The sequence below is a fragment of the Oenanthe melanoleuca genome, chromosome 9 (assembly GCF_029582105.1).
Source record: "Oenanthe melanoleuca isolate GR-GAL-2019-014 chromosome 9, OMel1.0, whole genome shotgun sequence".
Taxonomy (NCBI): Eukaryota; Metazoa; Chordata; class Aves; order Passeriformes; family Muscicapidae; genus Oenanthe; species Oenanthe melanoleuca.
The window spans coordinates 19079984-19094448 of NC_079343.1; the positions used below are offsets into that span (position 1 = coordinate 19079984).

The 14465-nt window shown below is 39.5% G+C and overlaps 1 protein-coding gene across 2 annotated transcripts in view; it reads right to left on the minus strand.

Moving 5' to 3' along the window:
- Positions 1–1928: 1928 nt before the first annotated feature.
- The window catches only part of PEX5L (peroxisomal biogenesis factor 5 like), a 104500-nt gene continuing 91963 nt past the window's right edge, over positions 1929–14465 (minus strand). For both annotated transcript variants that reach the window (XM_056498765.1, XM_056498766.1), the window contains 7 exons: positions 13642–13758; positions 12557–12700; positions 11657–11727; positions 10693–10890; positions 9456–9621; positions 8937–9094; positions 1929–8309 (listed from right to left, as the gene is read on the minus strand). In XM_056498765.1, the coding sequence (XP_056354740.1) occupies positions 8105–8309; positions 8937–9094; positions 9456–9621; positions 10693–10890; positions 11657–11727; positions 12557–12700; positions 13642–13758 (1059 nt within the window). In that variant the 3' untranslated portion in view covers positions 1929–8104. The remainder of the gene's footprint in view (positions 8310–8936; positions 9095–9455; positions 9622–10692; positions 10891–11656; positions 11728–12556; positions 12701–13641; positions 13759–14465) is intronic.

Here is a 14465-nt window from a genome sequence, read left to right on the forward strand (position 1 = left end):
TTGTTTGTTTTTAACTTCTAAGCCTGTTGATGTTCTTTGATCACTAGAGTTGGCAATGTTTGTGTGGAATAGTAATGTCATTTTACCCCACATTTCTGCTTTATCATGGTCTTCAATTTTTCATACTCAGAAATTTCCTCTGCTGCTCAGTAAAGGAGACATCTGTTTTCCTCACATGTAAGGACTTCACATAGAAATGTGACTTTTGGGACTCTGCTAGATGCAGTAAGCTAAAAAGAAAACTGAGGGGTGACAACTTTTATAGGATCACAGGACAAGCAGCTGGAGGAGAGGTGAGAGGCAAATTTGCTGGGCTCAGTGACACTTCTTGACATAGAAGTAGAGGACATGAGAAATGATGAGTGGTAAGGAATGTAGAGATGGTTCAGCTTCTGAAGTCTAAACTGAATTATCTGTTTTAGTTTCTCTTCTATCACAGATGTCCTTTGTGACCATGGCAACTCAAGCCATGCTGTTCACACCACTTGTGACAACTGGAAAAGGTGGGAGAGTGGCTCCCTGTACAAGCTTAAGAGCTCTGTTCAGAATTTCCAGGAATTTCCTGTATAAGATTTGTGCCTTCTAGCTTTTGCAGACTGTTTGTGGGAGGCAGGATTGGATCAGTGACAAATTACCACCCTCTGCTCCCCCTCACTGAAGTGGGAAGCAGCACCTTTGTGTCCCTCAGGTGTACTGCAAGCTTAACCTGAATAAGGGCAGCACTGACAGCCATGGTGGGAAAAATGCTATAAAATTATTGAGAACAGTTACTGCATGACTGGCAGCTGTTTGGAGTGGGAGATTATGTTTTCAGATCTCTTTACCAGTGATTTTTGAGCAGTTTTCTATGTGGATTTGGTACTGATGCATTTCTCCCACTGTGTTCCTGTGTCAGTGCTGTCTTCCTGGTCTGGGTTCCCTATGGAGCACATAACCAAAGGATTTTCCTGCTGCTGCTTTGTCAGTGCATTTGAGCAAAAAGAACTGAACTAGCCTTAACATCTCCCAGCAAAACACATCAGTGTCAAGAGCCCACACTCAATTTTGTCCTAACCTAAGGGTTAGTGTGATTTTAGTGTCTGCTCCCTTTGTTTCTCGGTGGAAGGTTCTGGTTAAAGGAAGGTTAAAGCCATAGGTTTTGGCCAGTTGTTTTTTCTGACAGAGCTTTACTTCTACAGGCAAAACATGGCTGTGTCTTCTGTTTGTTTGGGAGCAGCCCACATGTCCATGGAGAGAGTCCTGCTTTTCCCATAGCCCTGTGCTGTCACTGTCACAGCCCCTTGCTGGCTGTCAGCTTTTCTGTCCACGGCAGCTCAGGATAAAAATTCCCTGATGTCTGTGCTTATGTTGGTGTCTCACAGCAAAAGCAGAGTAGGAATGACATCATCCTTGTCAGCATTTTCACCTCATCCCATGAAAGACAACTGAAAAATGCTGAGAGCCCGTTCCTATGGTGGTGTATGGGAAATTGCTTGACCAGTGATTTCAGTCACTGCATGTCGGCTTTGCTTTTCACAAAGGTTGGTTTGTGATTTTGTTACTTCTGTTTTAATTTTTGCATGGTCTTCAGGAAAAATTCTTACCTGCTTTTTCCCCATTTTCCTCATATGGGCTGTGTGTGCAGAACCCTTTGGGGCAGCTTCAGCTGGTATAAATTCCAGTTGTAATTGATCAACTTGTCGAAATAAAAATCAATTCTAAAAATAACTCTGCCTCAGAGAAACAATGAATTTAGGAAAAATGAGAACAAAAGCATCTTCTGGAGTTGATTTTTAGGTAGAGAAGCATGTTCACATGGTAAAAAATAGGATAGAAGACTTCATTGAAAAAATCCTTTCAGTTGGAGACTTTGATTCCTCCTTTCAGTTTAAATAATTGAAGTCAAGACCCTTTTCAGGTCGAAAAGAGATTTTGAAATATTTGAAGCCACAGACAAAGTTTATTTTTAAAACATATTTAAAAATTGCACAGTTATAAATACAGGTAAATAAATACAATTTAATATGTGGAAAAGAACCCAAGGAAGGCATGCTTCCATTACAGTACAAAAATACTACATTAAGTGTGGTGCTCTGCAAATAGTCATCTATGACCTTAATAAATTTAACACATCCAGTATTTTGAGGAAATAGATTATTTTAAACAGCAGTGCAGGGAAACACCAAATTAAAGCATCAGTAAACTATGGGTCTGTGTTTAATATTATACACAGCTGATAATGCACTAAGCATACAGAGGCAGAGTTACCTGGAGTAAGAAACTGACCTTTTACCCCGTATGTTCTTACATTCAGATTCTGATCTGGGTCAATATGAGCCTTTGTAAGGGAATGTAAACATTCAGGTGTCGGGCTGGGCTCCCACCTTGCCAAGCCCTGCCCCTGCACTTCCCCACGGCCACCAGGAGTTCAGGAGCACTGGAGGTGTGTGCAGCAGCAGGGCTCTTCACCTGGCCCAGGTGAAAGGATCTGCCAACCCTGTAATCACTTCTTTCCTCTATGTTGGCTTAAAAATAAAGCCAAAAGAACTGATGCAAGATTGCAAAGGTTTTCAAACAGTTTACAGCATATAGAAGAAGCCACACAGAATGCCTCTCAAAACTATATAGTTCTATTTTACTCTAGGTAGGTTATACTCTGATATATAAAATATATTTATAAATTTTTTTTTTATTTTTCTGAATTTACAATAGCTTACTGATATTAAAAAGGCTGTTTAAATTAAAGTTTAGCCAATGTTGATGGCATTCTGTAAATGTAGAAGGGGAAAAGAGATCAAAGCACATCAAGTCTTGACCATGCAAGCTTACTCAATGGGCTGTCACATTGCAAGCATTTGTAAAGTTACAGCATATTTTAGGAAAATTTAGATTCCTTCTGTTTCTTTACCTTGCCTGATGCCTGTTACTTTGTGGGCTGAGGCTCTGAAACTTCCCATGGATTCTCTGACACGCCTGGTTTTCATTTTACCTACGTTTGTTCAGTGTCAGTGATGTCTTCATGCATAGCACTCCTGTTCTCTGATTTACCTACCAGTCCAAAAATCAGTAGAACCATAATGAAGGAATCTGATTCTAGCCTAGGTAAGGTTTGAATAGTAGATAATACTGTATTGCATATCCACCATTTTTTTTTTCACAACGTGCAGTGCATTTGGTCTTACCATTTTTGTGAATACTTGGTATATTATTAACATTTATTACATAAATTCACTGTACAGACTGCTAAGCTGACAACACTGGTGACCAGAAATCACATTTTTTCAACTGTGCAGGTAATTCATGCGAAAATAATGAATAATGTCTTGTTTTGCAGATGCATGTTTGGGCAAAAGAGACCTACAACCAATTTATGCTTTGCTCCATTTCTCACTGGCTCCAACAGACAATGATTTAGGCCTCGGGCTCTGGCTGTGCCAGAAAGGACAGCAGTTGTTATTTCTGCCATGAGGCCCTTGCTCTGGGATACCTGGCTGTTCTGTGGTTCAGACTAGAGATGAGAATGTGAAAATCCAAACAACCCAGCTTCACTGAGAAAGCTGTGCAGATTTAGCTTGTTTGTTCTTGAGAGGGTACTAAAACATGTCTGCAAAAGCTGTTATACAGATGTCTGTTATTAATCAAGCACTTGGAGCAAACATGAAACCCACAACACAAGGTGAATTCTAAGGATGGGATTTTAAAAGGACTCTGCATTTGGTCTAGCCTGTTCCAGATAATATGAACAACTCAAATTTGAGTCTGGCAGATGCAAAGGAGTTGTAAAATGTTCCACAGATGATACTAATCAATAGTTTAAGAATACCCTATGTGTGAGCCTTCTGCATGCATTCTCTAAACACATGCTCAGGTAGTTGCTGCATGCTCAGGGTTAATATTGCATAGTGGTTACTGGTTAATGTAGTTGCATGCAATATTGTCATATGAGGTTTTGAGTCATTTGAAACACCCCCTCAATATTTTTACAGGTGCTGTGATTTATCAGATCATAAGAAAATGCCAGTAGATACAGATATGTTTATGTGTGTGCCTAAAAGTCAAATCAGTTCTTCAAGCTGACATAAACCAGTCTGTGGCCACAAGGCTCCTGTGGTCATTCCAGTTTAAAGAGGTCAGACAGAAATGAGCCTTTTGCCTTCATGGTAAAGCCTCACTCCCTAAACTGGGATTCCAGTGCCTGTTCAGCACGTGCAGTGGTACCAGAGCCATCCCTCTCCTGGAAATACCTGCATGTGAACTGGTCATGCAAAGTGCTAGGCACTCTTGTGAGACTCCAGGCTTACAGGGCTCAGCATCTTGATGGATCAGGCTTCTAGGTCATAACTATTCCTAAAGCTTTGCAGAAGACATGGAGAGTCCCAAGCTGGGGCTAAAAAATGTTTTTTTTCTTTAAATTGCGTGAAATATAAAAAAAATGATTCAAAAACTTGGAATCAATTACCTGGCAGTGATAAATCACCTCTGGAAAAAGAGAGGAGTAACAAGAAACAGAGGTGGGACATGGTGATACACCATTACAGCTCTCTGGGCCTCACCTCATAGGTGCTCTACTGCATCCTGAAATGTCTGAGTCTCTCCTCTGCTGAAATCAGTAGTCTGTATGTGAAATTGCTTTCCTAGACCTGAGCAACTTTGTGTTTGTGTTACCTGCCACCCCAGAGAGATGTGACCTCACCCCTGCACCCCTGCAGCATGAGGCAGTGATACTCTCCTGCTCCCAGGTGGTACAAGGAATGCTGCTTCCCATCTTCCTTCCCTGCACACCTGGGCAAGTCAGGGATGGCAGGAGACTTTGGCTTGGTCGAGCTTCCAGAGAGTGCTGAGAACAGGACCCAGATTTGCTGTCTCTCACTCTCAGGCTCAATCTGCTTCTGTTCAGCACCCGCCTTATTTATCCCACCTCATGCTTGGTTAGAAGCACAAGTAGATGAATTTTCTGTTCAGGTTGTTAATATGCTGCAGCCTTCTCACATGTTTCCTCTTGCTGCTTCAGGCAAATATACAAACTTGTCCTGGATATTTAAGGAATGCCAAGAGGAGGTCAGCTCAAAGCTGTATCTAATCCTGTCTGCTGCACTGACAGTGCTTGGCAGAGGGGGCTAAAGGAGGATGATAAAGCTCAGGAACCTAAGGAAGTGCCCAGAAGTCCTAAGAATTGCTGGGCCTGACCTGTTAGAGTGAGTGAGCTCAGTCTCCAGCCACTCTCCCACACTGGCCAGTCCAGAGCTGTGTGAGATGTGCCACTGTCCCCTGTCACCTGCCCTGCTTTAGCCTTTCCCAGTGCCTCTGTTAGTGGCACAAGGCTGACTGGCCACAGGCTACTTACAACAGGAGAGGACAGCTGGGATAATCTCCAAGGCTGTGCACCTCTTGGAACAGGCTTTGTAGCCCATGTCCTGTACAGCAGAGCTGAGATGGGCTGGGGCTGAGCCTCCCCTGGGAAGGCAGAGCTCAGCCCTGGTGAATTCTCTCAAGGTTATGCACACAGCTCATGCCAGTCCCATGGGTGTGGACATAGATCAGCACATAAACGAAGTTTTGAGCAGTGCATCCCAGGATAAATCAGCTACCTCTTTAGTCTGTTCTTTTTGGAGAGGTTTGGACTTGCATAAGGTTTTCCTAATGATTTCTGTGTTACTCATCCACAGGCTGGAGGAGATGTTTAGTGAACTGCCATGAGAATCAAATACCCCTTGTCATTCTGACTCTGAGAAGTACTTTTTTTTTTTTTTTTTGTTAATTTCAAAGATACAAAAATAAAGTCCCTGAACAGCTAATTCCTCTGGGTAAGCACTGGTTATCCTACACAACAGCACAAAGGATATTCTAGAAGAACTTGTGTGATGGCAGGGCATCAAGCAAAATCTAAGCACATATGCCTTTGCTTTACAGCCTCTTCTCAAAGCTGCCTCCCTTCTCTCTTATCACTTCCCAGATTCAATTGCACTGCACCTTCTGCTCTGCCTTATCAATAAAGAGCTGTCATCACACATCACTGTCAAAGCAAAAGAGCAAACTGTTGTCAGCAGATATGCATACAGCAGCCCACTTAGCTACAGTGACATTCCCAGGCTGGCCCATCCTTAGAGAAAGCTGCAGGAATCAGTTATGAAACACCTGATAGATAAACAGGAATATATGTGTAAACAATGAATTAATAAAGCACTCTTAAAAAATTTCTGTAGCTGTTTTGGCATCTCTATTCAGTGGGAGAAAGTGAGGAGTGTAAGCCTTTTATTTTTCTAATGACAATTATTTTTATTTAACAACCTATATATGGTGATTAGATGCAGTGATTACACTGTCTTGCATGGAATTTTCCTTTAAGTGGTGGCTCAAAATAACAGACAGCTGCAAGAAACTTTAGGTTTGTACTGGTGAAACTGTCCAACTCCCACAGAGCATCTTTCTCTGTGATCTGTGCAGTTGGATTTCTTTTTTTATCCCTCTGAGCTGGATTTTTCTTCTAATGTTGTTTATGGGAAATGTGATATTTGCCCCACTTTAATATATTCCAGTATCTGCTCTGCACATTGAATTCCTGACCACAGATCAACACATCTAATTAAAACTCCTTATCTTTCACTATTCAAGAAAAATATTTAAAATATCAGAAACTGAAAATCACCTCCTAAAAATTTCTCTTCCTTCTTTGATTGACGCATTCACCCTGAGCTAAATGTGTTTGGTTGTAGCTGAATCAATCCATTCATCAGGGACTGGTTCTGCCCCAACCCTGCTCCCCATTCATCCAGCCAGGGAAAATGAAGACAGTGTGTTTATATACACGTTTCTAAGCAGCTACCCATAGTGTTGTTATCTAAGGATCTTCTCTGTTATCATTTTCTCTGGAGGTCGTGGAGACTTTGCTGCTGTTTGCCATAACAGCAGGATCAAGCCTTGGTCTCAATCCTACAAGCAATTTATAGACCAGTTTCTTTAGGGAAAGTTTTCCCTTGAGCATGGTCTGCAGGCAGCAACTCCTACAAATATTTTTCTTCATTTGCAATGAAATCTGTAGCTCGTTATGTTCTGAAATGACATCATTTGCATACAACATGTGTGTGCATGCACATGCATGTATATGTGTAGTACCTGATGGATGCATATAATAATCTTTCTAGTTAATGCAGTTTATACTGTATTTGCATTTTTAAACATATGAATATTGAAAACCCTCTCATTACATTTCAGGAAATTACATTTGGTCCTCTCTGCCAACAAGGCCATCCTGTACATTCCATTGTTGATGACTGAAATAAAAGCATAGCACTATTTTACAAAAAGAGAGATTAAAGTGCATAAGTACACAGAAAGGTGCAGACCCTGCCACAAGCTCCTTCAGACTGTCCCAGATCAAGGACAGCTGGTTTGAACAGTAACAATTCCAGTGCAAATTGCCTCTTCTGCTGGCAACACTTGGCTTCAACAAATGTACCTGGCCTCATCCCATAGCCCTCCATGGACTGTGGTCTCTTGACATTGCACAACGAGCCTGCACAACTGGGCCCAAATTAATCCAGGTACCTTTGGAAGCAAAAAATTGATTGCCAGCTAATAAATATATTAAAAACAAAACACATCCTTTTTACATGCATCTATTTTCAGAGCTGTGTTAAAAATGGACCTTGAGAAGATTTTCCATCAAAGAAACCAAAGGATAAGGAATCCCCACTGTGGGGCAAAGTGGTATCAGCATAGTGCAATGAGCTACTAAGCAGATTCCTTGGATGCACTGCTTGCCATTCTAATGTGCAATAACTTGCAATAACCATTATCTAGGTTTCTTCTTAAGATACTTTTCTTTTTACAGCGGTATGTATATAGAGAGATATAGCTTGCATGGGATGAAAATTCTTCAGAAATTGCTATTTCATCTAGTTCAGGGCTTTGTCCGATTAGCCACAGCTCATTTCAACCCTTTGAGTTTGAATTTATTCACACTATTTTTGTGCTTTTGAACTTTTCCTTTATGAATAATGTCTGAAGGAATTCCCCTACTGATCTACAGTTATGATCTTTTGGAAAATGTGGTCATTTGGGAATGAGTAATAAAAAAAGTTCTCTGTTTCCTATTACACTTTAATCAATTTTTGAATCCTTTTTATTACGGCTCTAGATTAAAAGCTCTTAAGAGAATGTCTAGATCACCCACGTTGGCAGCTTGAAATAGTTCTGGCTGGTCCATCATAGACAGAGCAATCCGAAGTGCTGCCCAAATATTGCCTGATAGAGCAGGGTGGGGAACCTGCTGTTGATTTCTGCTTTTTCTTTGCAAACTGAGAGCAGTGAGGAAATTGCTGACAGCCTCTCTGTAGGGAAAAGAAAAAAAAAGAAACAAGCAACATAATTTGCTTAACAACTACAGGCAAACTTTCTGAAGTTCCATGCCAGGCTTAAATAGATGATTTTACAATTTAGTTCATCAGCCCCTTTGTGTTGTTCTTGCTGGATTTTCATCAAGCAGGAGGGTGTGGCTGGGGGTAACACAAAACTCAGTTCACCCAAACATTTGAGGGTTCTGTCTTCGTTGCAGGAAAACTCCCCTTCATCTTCCCTGATAGCTAATCTGACAGTTGGGACCCTGGAATATCACCTTCATTCCTGAAGGATGTTTTTGATGGCATGAACTACTCAAAGCAGTTTAACTTGAATTTCCCTTTTAAAGACAGGCTCTTACATTTTCTTTTACAAAAGCTCTTAAGAGCAGAACCATTTTAAGTGCAAGAACAATCCCACTGATTATGAGAGTACTTGCACTTAGAGCTACAAAAATGCTTTTTAGTCCATTGTAAAAAGTTATGATCACATTTCACAATAGCTGAGATTATATAGCAATATTCTGATTATTTTTTTCTTAGATACCTCCAGCTTGAAAATGTATCTTCGCTTGGCAGTTGTGATGCCTGACTTTTTGTTCACACATTTTTCATGCTCACCTGTATGCCCCTAGGTTGATGCAGCTTATCCCCAGGTTGTATCTGGACCTGATGAAGCCAGGCTGTATTTCCAAAGCTCGTGTGTAAGCCTCCACAGCCTCTTCACTGCGATCCCCGTTGGCCAAGGTCGCCCCAAGGCGGTTCCATAACGTGTAGTCCTGGTGAGAAAAGGAGTTTTCTACTGCAGGTGTCAAAAACCAGACATAATCTCCCATCTTTGCTTGCAAAGGAAAGGAGACTGCTGAAAATAATAGTATTGTATCTTAATTGATAAGGAATGTGAGGTTCTAATCAAAGGCAACTTTGTATATCTAATACCATTAATCAGCACACAGGTAGGAATTGGACATGCATAAATCTGCTTCTAAACAGGGATGTCTTGTAATTAACATTTCTATTCTGGGTCTTAAAATTTTAATGGCAGAAGTGACATGTCATTAATAATAGCCTGATCCAGACAGGGAAAAAGAATTGGCCCGTAAAGCTAAATTTTTAAAAATGTGAAAGTATAAAATGTACCTCTGGTCGAACAGTTAAAGCAGCACTAAATGCATCTATTGCTCTGTTGAATTCTCCATTCAGGTGAAAAAGGACCCCAAGTCCTGTCTGCAGATCAGGGTCTATCATATCACCATTCTGGTGAGCAGCCTCCAGGTACAAATCCTTTACTTCTTCAAGTAATGAGCTAGACAAAGGAGAAAAGTAACTTAAAGATCCATCATACAGTTATTTACCAATATTTCAATGTTGATTGCATAGCCTGAAATGAAAGTATTTGTAGTGGATTTATCAGGAGTGTTACATTCCTCAAATTTGTAAATGAGCTTCTTCATCGTGGCAAAAGTTTACTTCAGGGTGATGTTGTAAACTTTGAAAATAAAATAATAAAATAAAATAAAATAAAATAAAATAAAATAAAATAAAATAAAATAAAATAAAATAAAATAAAATAAAATAAAATAAAATAAAATAAAATAAAATAAAACTTCTTGAAATAAAAAAGTTAATCTATGAAATGAGGTCGAAGGACAGCCGTGAACTCAAGTGGAATGACATGAAGGTTTATTGAAACTATTCAAATTAGATGAGTTTCTTAGACATAAACCAGTTCTTTAGTGGCAAAAATAATATTTTTAAGAGGAATAGGTAAGGGACCTGCCAAGATCCTTGAAGAAAGATGCCAAAACATGACTTCTGTGCCCACTGGAGCTTCTTAAATCCTTTGCACTAACAGCACCAGATGTCAGCAGGATGAAGCCAAAGTAGAATAACACACTTAGCAATTAAGCAGAACTTGCATATTTTATTTTTGCTCATATGAAATTATCTTGTCAACCAGGACTTGTAAGTGATGAGGGTAAAACATAAGGCCTGTCTTCAAAATGACAAGCAGTGAGATAGCTTGAGTGGTTTGGTTCTCTAAATCATGTTTATGCCTTTAATGACTTTATTATGCATCTCACAGTCCAGAGGTACTTGTTTATTGTCCTCATGCAATCACGATGAAGGGCTGCCAAAGCATGACTTTTATGTCATTTAAGAAAGCTGAAGGTAAATCAAATGGCTTCCAGGGATGGTGTAAAATATAAAGCCTTTAGTCATTAAATTAAATGTTCTTTGTTGGTTTCCCTCTCCTGCTATTAGAGACATGTTCTTCCATCATAGGGAGCAGGCTGGACTTCTACAGAACAAGGGGACACATCAGCTCTAGGGATATCATTAGTATTTCCACCAAGAGGGTTTCCACTGCATTTACCTTTCATCTGCTGTCTTAGACATCCTCCTGGTAAGTGCTGGGGACCCTTTTTTGCTTCTCACTATATACTTGTATTTTGGATTTTGCTTTATCCAGTTTCTCAGGGATTGATAGGCTTCCTGTTGATGGCCAGTGTTGGTGTAACTCACAGCCAGGGCCATCAGAGCTTTCAAGTTGTTTGGCTGCAGTTCCAAGCACCTAGGCAGAAAATAAAAAATATCTGCAGCCAAGCATAATGCTTGAATTGTCCAAAATAATCCATGTGAAGAAAATCACAATCATCACTGTTGCTCTTTTGAAAGCTGGGGATGAGCAAGCTCCTACATCAGGCAGCCCCTTGTATTTCTATCCAGGTAAACTAATAAGGGACATATAAATAAGTTTGAGTATCATTAGGTGAAATAACTTCATGGTTATCAGTACTGATGTAATTGAATATTGCTTCAAATGGAGACATAAAATCCCATTACAGAAAGATAATAACAACAATAATGCTGATATTTTTGAGCTCACATTTTATGTACAAGAATTCTGTGATCTTCACTACTCCACCAACCTAAAAATGTTGGCAACTTAGCATTCAGCAACTGAAAGGAGCTCACTCCAATTAAGAAAACCTCTTAATTAAAGGACAGACTACAGAAAATATACCAAGTGGCTGGAATGTAAAAATGCACTTCATTTGCCTCATGCCTAACTCATATTTATTAGGCCATGTAACTTCTCTTTTGCACATGTACTTAAATTGTACCAAATGCATTCCATAAAATACTGCACTTAGTAATAAAACAGAAATATTAATCATTAGTTATCCCTCTGAAGTCACTGGGAGTTTCTATATCTGTGTCAATGCTCTACTCTGTAAAATAAATCACATTCCAAGATAGGAATGACATTAAACATCCCCAGGTCTCCATAACCCAACACCCATCAGACCCCAGATTTCAGACTGGTCTCCCTCTACCTTTGGAGGGCCACGATGGCTGCCTGCTCATTTTCATTTTCTGCCTGTGTTATACCCAGGAACTGCCAGGCCTGCAAAAATAATAATTTACTTTGTTAAATACATCCAACTGCAAACAGAGTTACAACCAATATCCCTGTTAAACACAGGGGTGAGGAAAAGCAGCAGATATGTCCAGCACTAACCACAGATTTCTCTCCAGTGTGCACACCAACAGTCCCAATAAATGCACTTCTGAATATCTTCGGGCTTAATAAACATTTACAGTCAATGAATGCATGGGTATTCTGTCAGCTTATAATAGCATGCTAATTTCTTAAATTTGAATTACTGTGCATTTTAAATTTTGCTACAATTTTATGGAAAATAGAGAAGAATAATTATTTGATTGTGTATTATATATGTTAGGGGTTTATAAGGAGCTTGGGATTCTCTGCTTTTTTGAAGTAAGCTGTTTAATTTAATGTAGCAGTAGATTTAAAGAGCCCTAGATACAGTATAAATATTTTTAACATTTCACACAAAACAGACTTTAAATATAAACTAGTTGAAAACAGAAACATTGAAGAAATTTATATAACTTTAAAAAATTTTTCAACAGTCTTGTTAAATCAAAAATATTCATCTTTTTGAATAGCAGTGTTTACAAGATAGTTTGAAATCATCATGATACAAAGGGACTGTTTGAAATATTTCAAACAACAATATTTCAAAACCAGTTTCTCATCCTATGAAGAACTCATTGATATCTATTTAAAAGCACACACTAATTCCTAACCCTTAGAATCCAATGTTTCAGTCAATGATGACTGGAAGGTTTGAGCCCAGAAATCATTCCATCACTCCATGCAGAAGGGAGCTCCCTTCTCCTTTGCCAGGAGAAGGCACAGCAGTGAATACCTCGGCATCGTTGGGCTCCTGGAGAATTGCAGCCTCCAGGTACAAGATTGTAACAGGCAGGTCACCTTCTTTCATTTTCTTCAGTCCTTCCTCAAAAGCACCAGGCCAGTCTTTGAAGGGATTGTCGGTGTGGAAATAATAACCCTGGAGAAGAGAGATAATGGACCCGCGATGAATGACAACTTGCAGGGAATGACGAGTCTAAAAAAATGCAATGACTCACCATTTTCCTACTGGGTGTAAACAACCTTTGTTATGTGGAAATGGCACCCACGGAATTCAATGACAAAAAGTGTGAAAAGTCACATCACCGGGCATTTATGTTTCTGCTCTCTTTATTTTGACTCTAGCTCTGAAGTTCTACTGACAGGTGCTTATGCTGGGCTCTCCATCAAAGATAATGTCAACAACTCAGTGCCTCAGTAGGAGCAGAGCTGAACTTCTGAGCCCAGGACATCCAAGGTCATGGTAAAGAACACACACCAAGCAGCTGAACTCCCTGCAGTGCTCATAACATCCTGACTGCTCAGTTAAAATCCTGAAATCTTCAATTAACCTTCCTGATACAGAGCAGTGCAGCAAGCCCCTGAGTTTATGTTAGTATGCCTTTATGTTTTGCCTTTTTCTCTTCTCACTGCAGTGCAAAGGGTGTGTGGTAATATCAGCTACATAACAGAAATCAAAATAAAATATTGAATGGAAGGAAGGAAGAAAAGAGCTGAAATGTCCACAATTTCTATCCTCAACAGTGTTTGAATGCTGAGCATAGAAATTATGGAGATTCAGCCCAGATATTTTTATTTGTTGCTTTTCCTTAAGTGCCTGTCTTCAAAAGTGCCCGTAAATCCAGCAATTGCTTTGTGATCCTTTCAGCTGAATTTAGGCTATGTGCAAATCTAAACATATTCTCACTTGTGGCAAGGTTCTTCCAAATCTGCCCCACCCACAGACAATTAAAGAGGTTGAGCTCTTTGGGGTAAAATTAACTTCCATGTCCAAAGAGTTTCCCTAGGTTTCCTGGAAGAGCTGAGGCTCATCTCAAATTTGCTCAGGGGGATGTACAGCAATAAAAATCTTGATGTTACCTTCTCAATGGTTGAGATGGTTACTTGCCCTGGTGCTTCCTGGTTGTCTGAAATCCAGTTTCTGCGAGCCATTTCTTCCCATTCTGCTTGCATTTTATCCCAAAACTCTGTGTCAGACTAGAAGAAAAGGAGGAAAAGAGAAAAGGAAAAACAGAACTTTAAAATAAAGGTGTTTTTTTTTTTTTTTTAAACTTTTGAATTTCTTTCTACCAGTGTTCTGAGTGTCAGTTTTGCTGAGCAGTATTAGTTCTATTAATAATCACATGGACTGAAATTCTACAGCTCCTGTTTGGAATTCCATATAATTAAATTTCATCTCTTTTATTGGAATGCATTTTGTCAACAGAAAACAGAAAACTCTTTATCTCAGAGGCAGCGTATGTCCTGTTTGAAGCAGGATTTGCAGCAGCTTACACTGCATCTTATTGATGCTAACAGCAAATTGTTACATAAAATTTGAAGGCAATTAATGCTCCAAGTCCCTGGACAAAGAAAATAAAGGAAAAAAAGAAAGAAAAATCAACTAAATATATATGCAAAAGAATAATAGATAAAACATTCTGAAAGAGAGCAAGCATTGCTTACTTTGGTATATTCAGCATAATTTCCAGCTATGAGAAAGAAATGCCAAAGCTTAGACAGAGGGTGTTTGAATAAGGGATGTAATACAAACTGAAGAAATCTCAATACTGCATTATATACTCTGTTGGTGAGAGGAATCTACAAGAGATTATAAAATCATCCAGCAAAATTAATATTCAGCTCAAAGAGGAGGGAAAAATGCACATACAAGGGAAAGAGAAATTATGAAAAACAGATGAGAT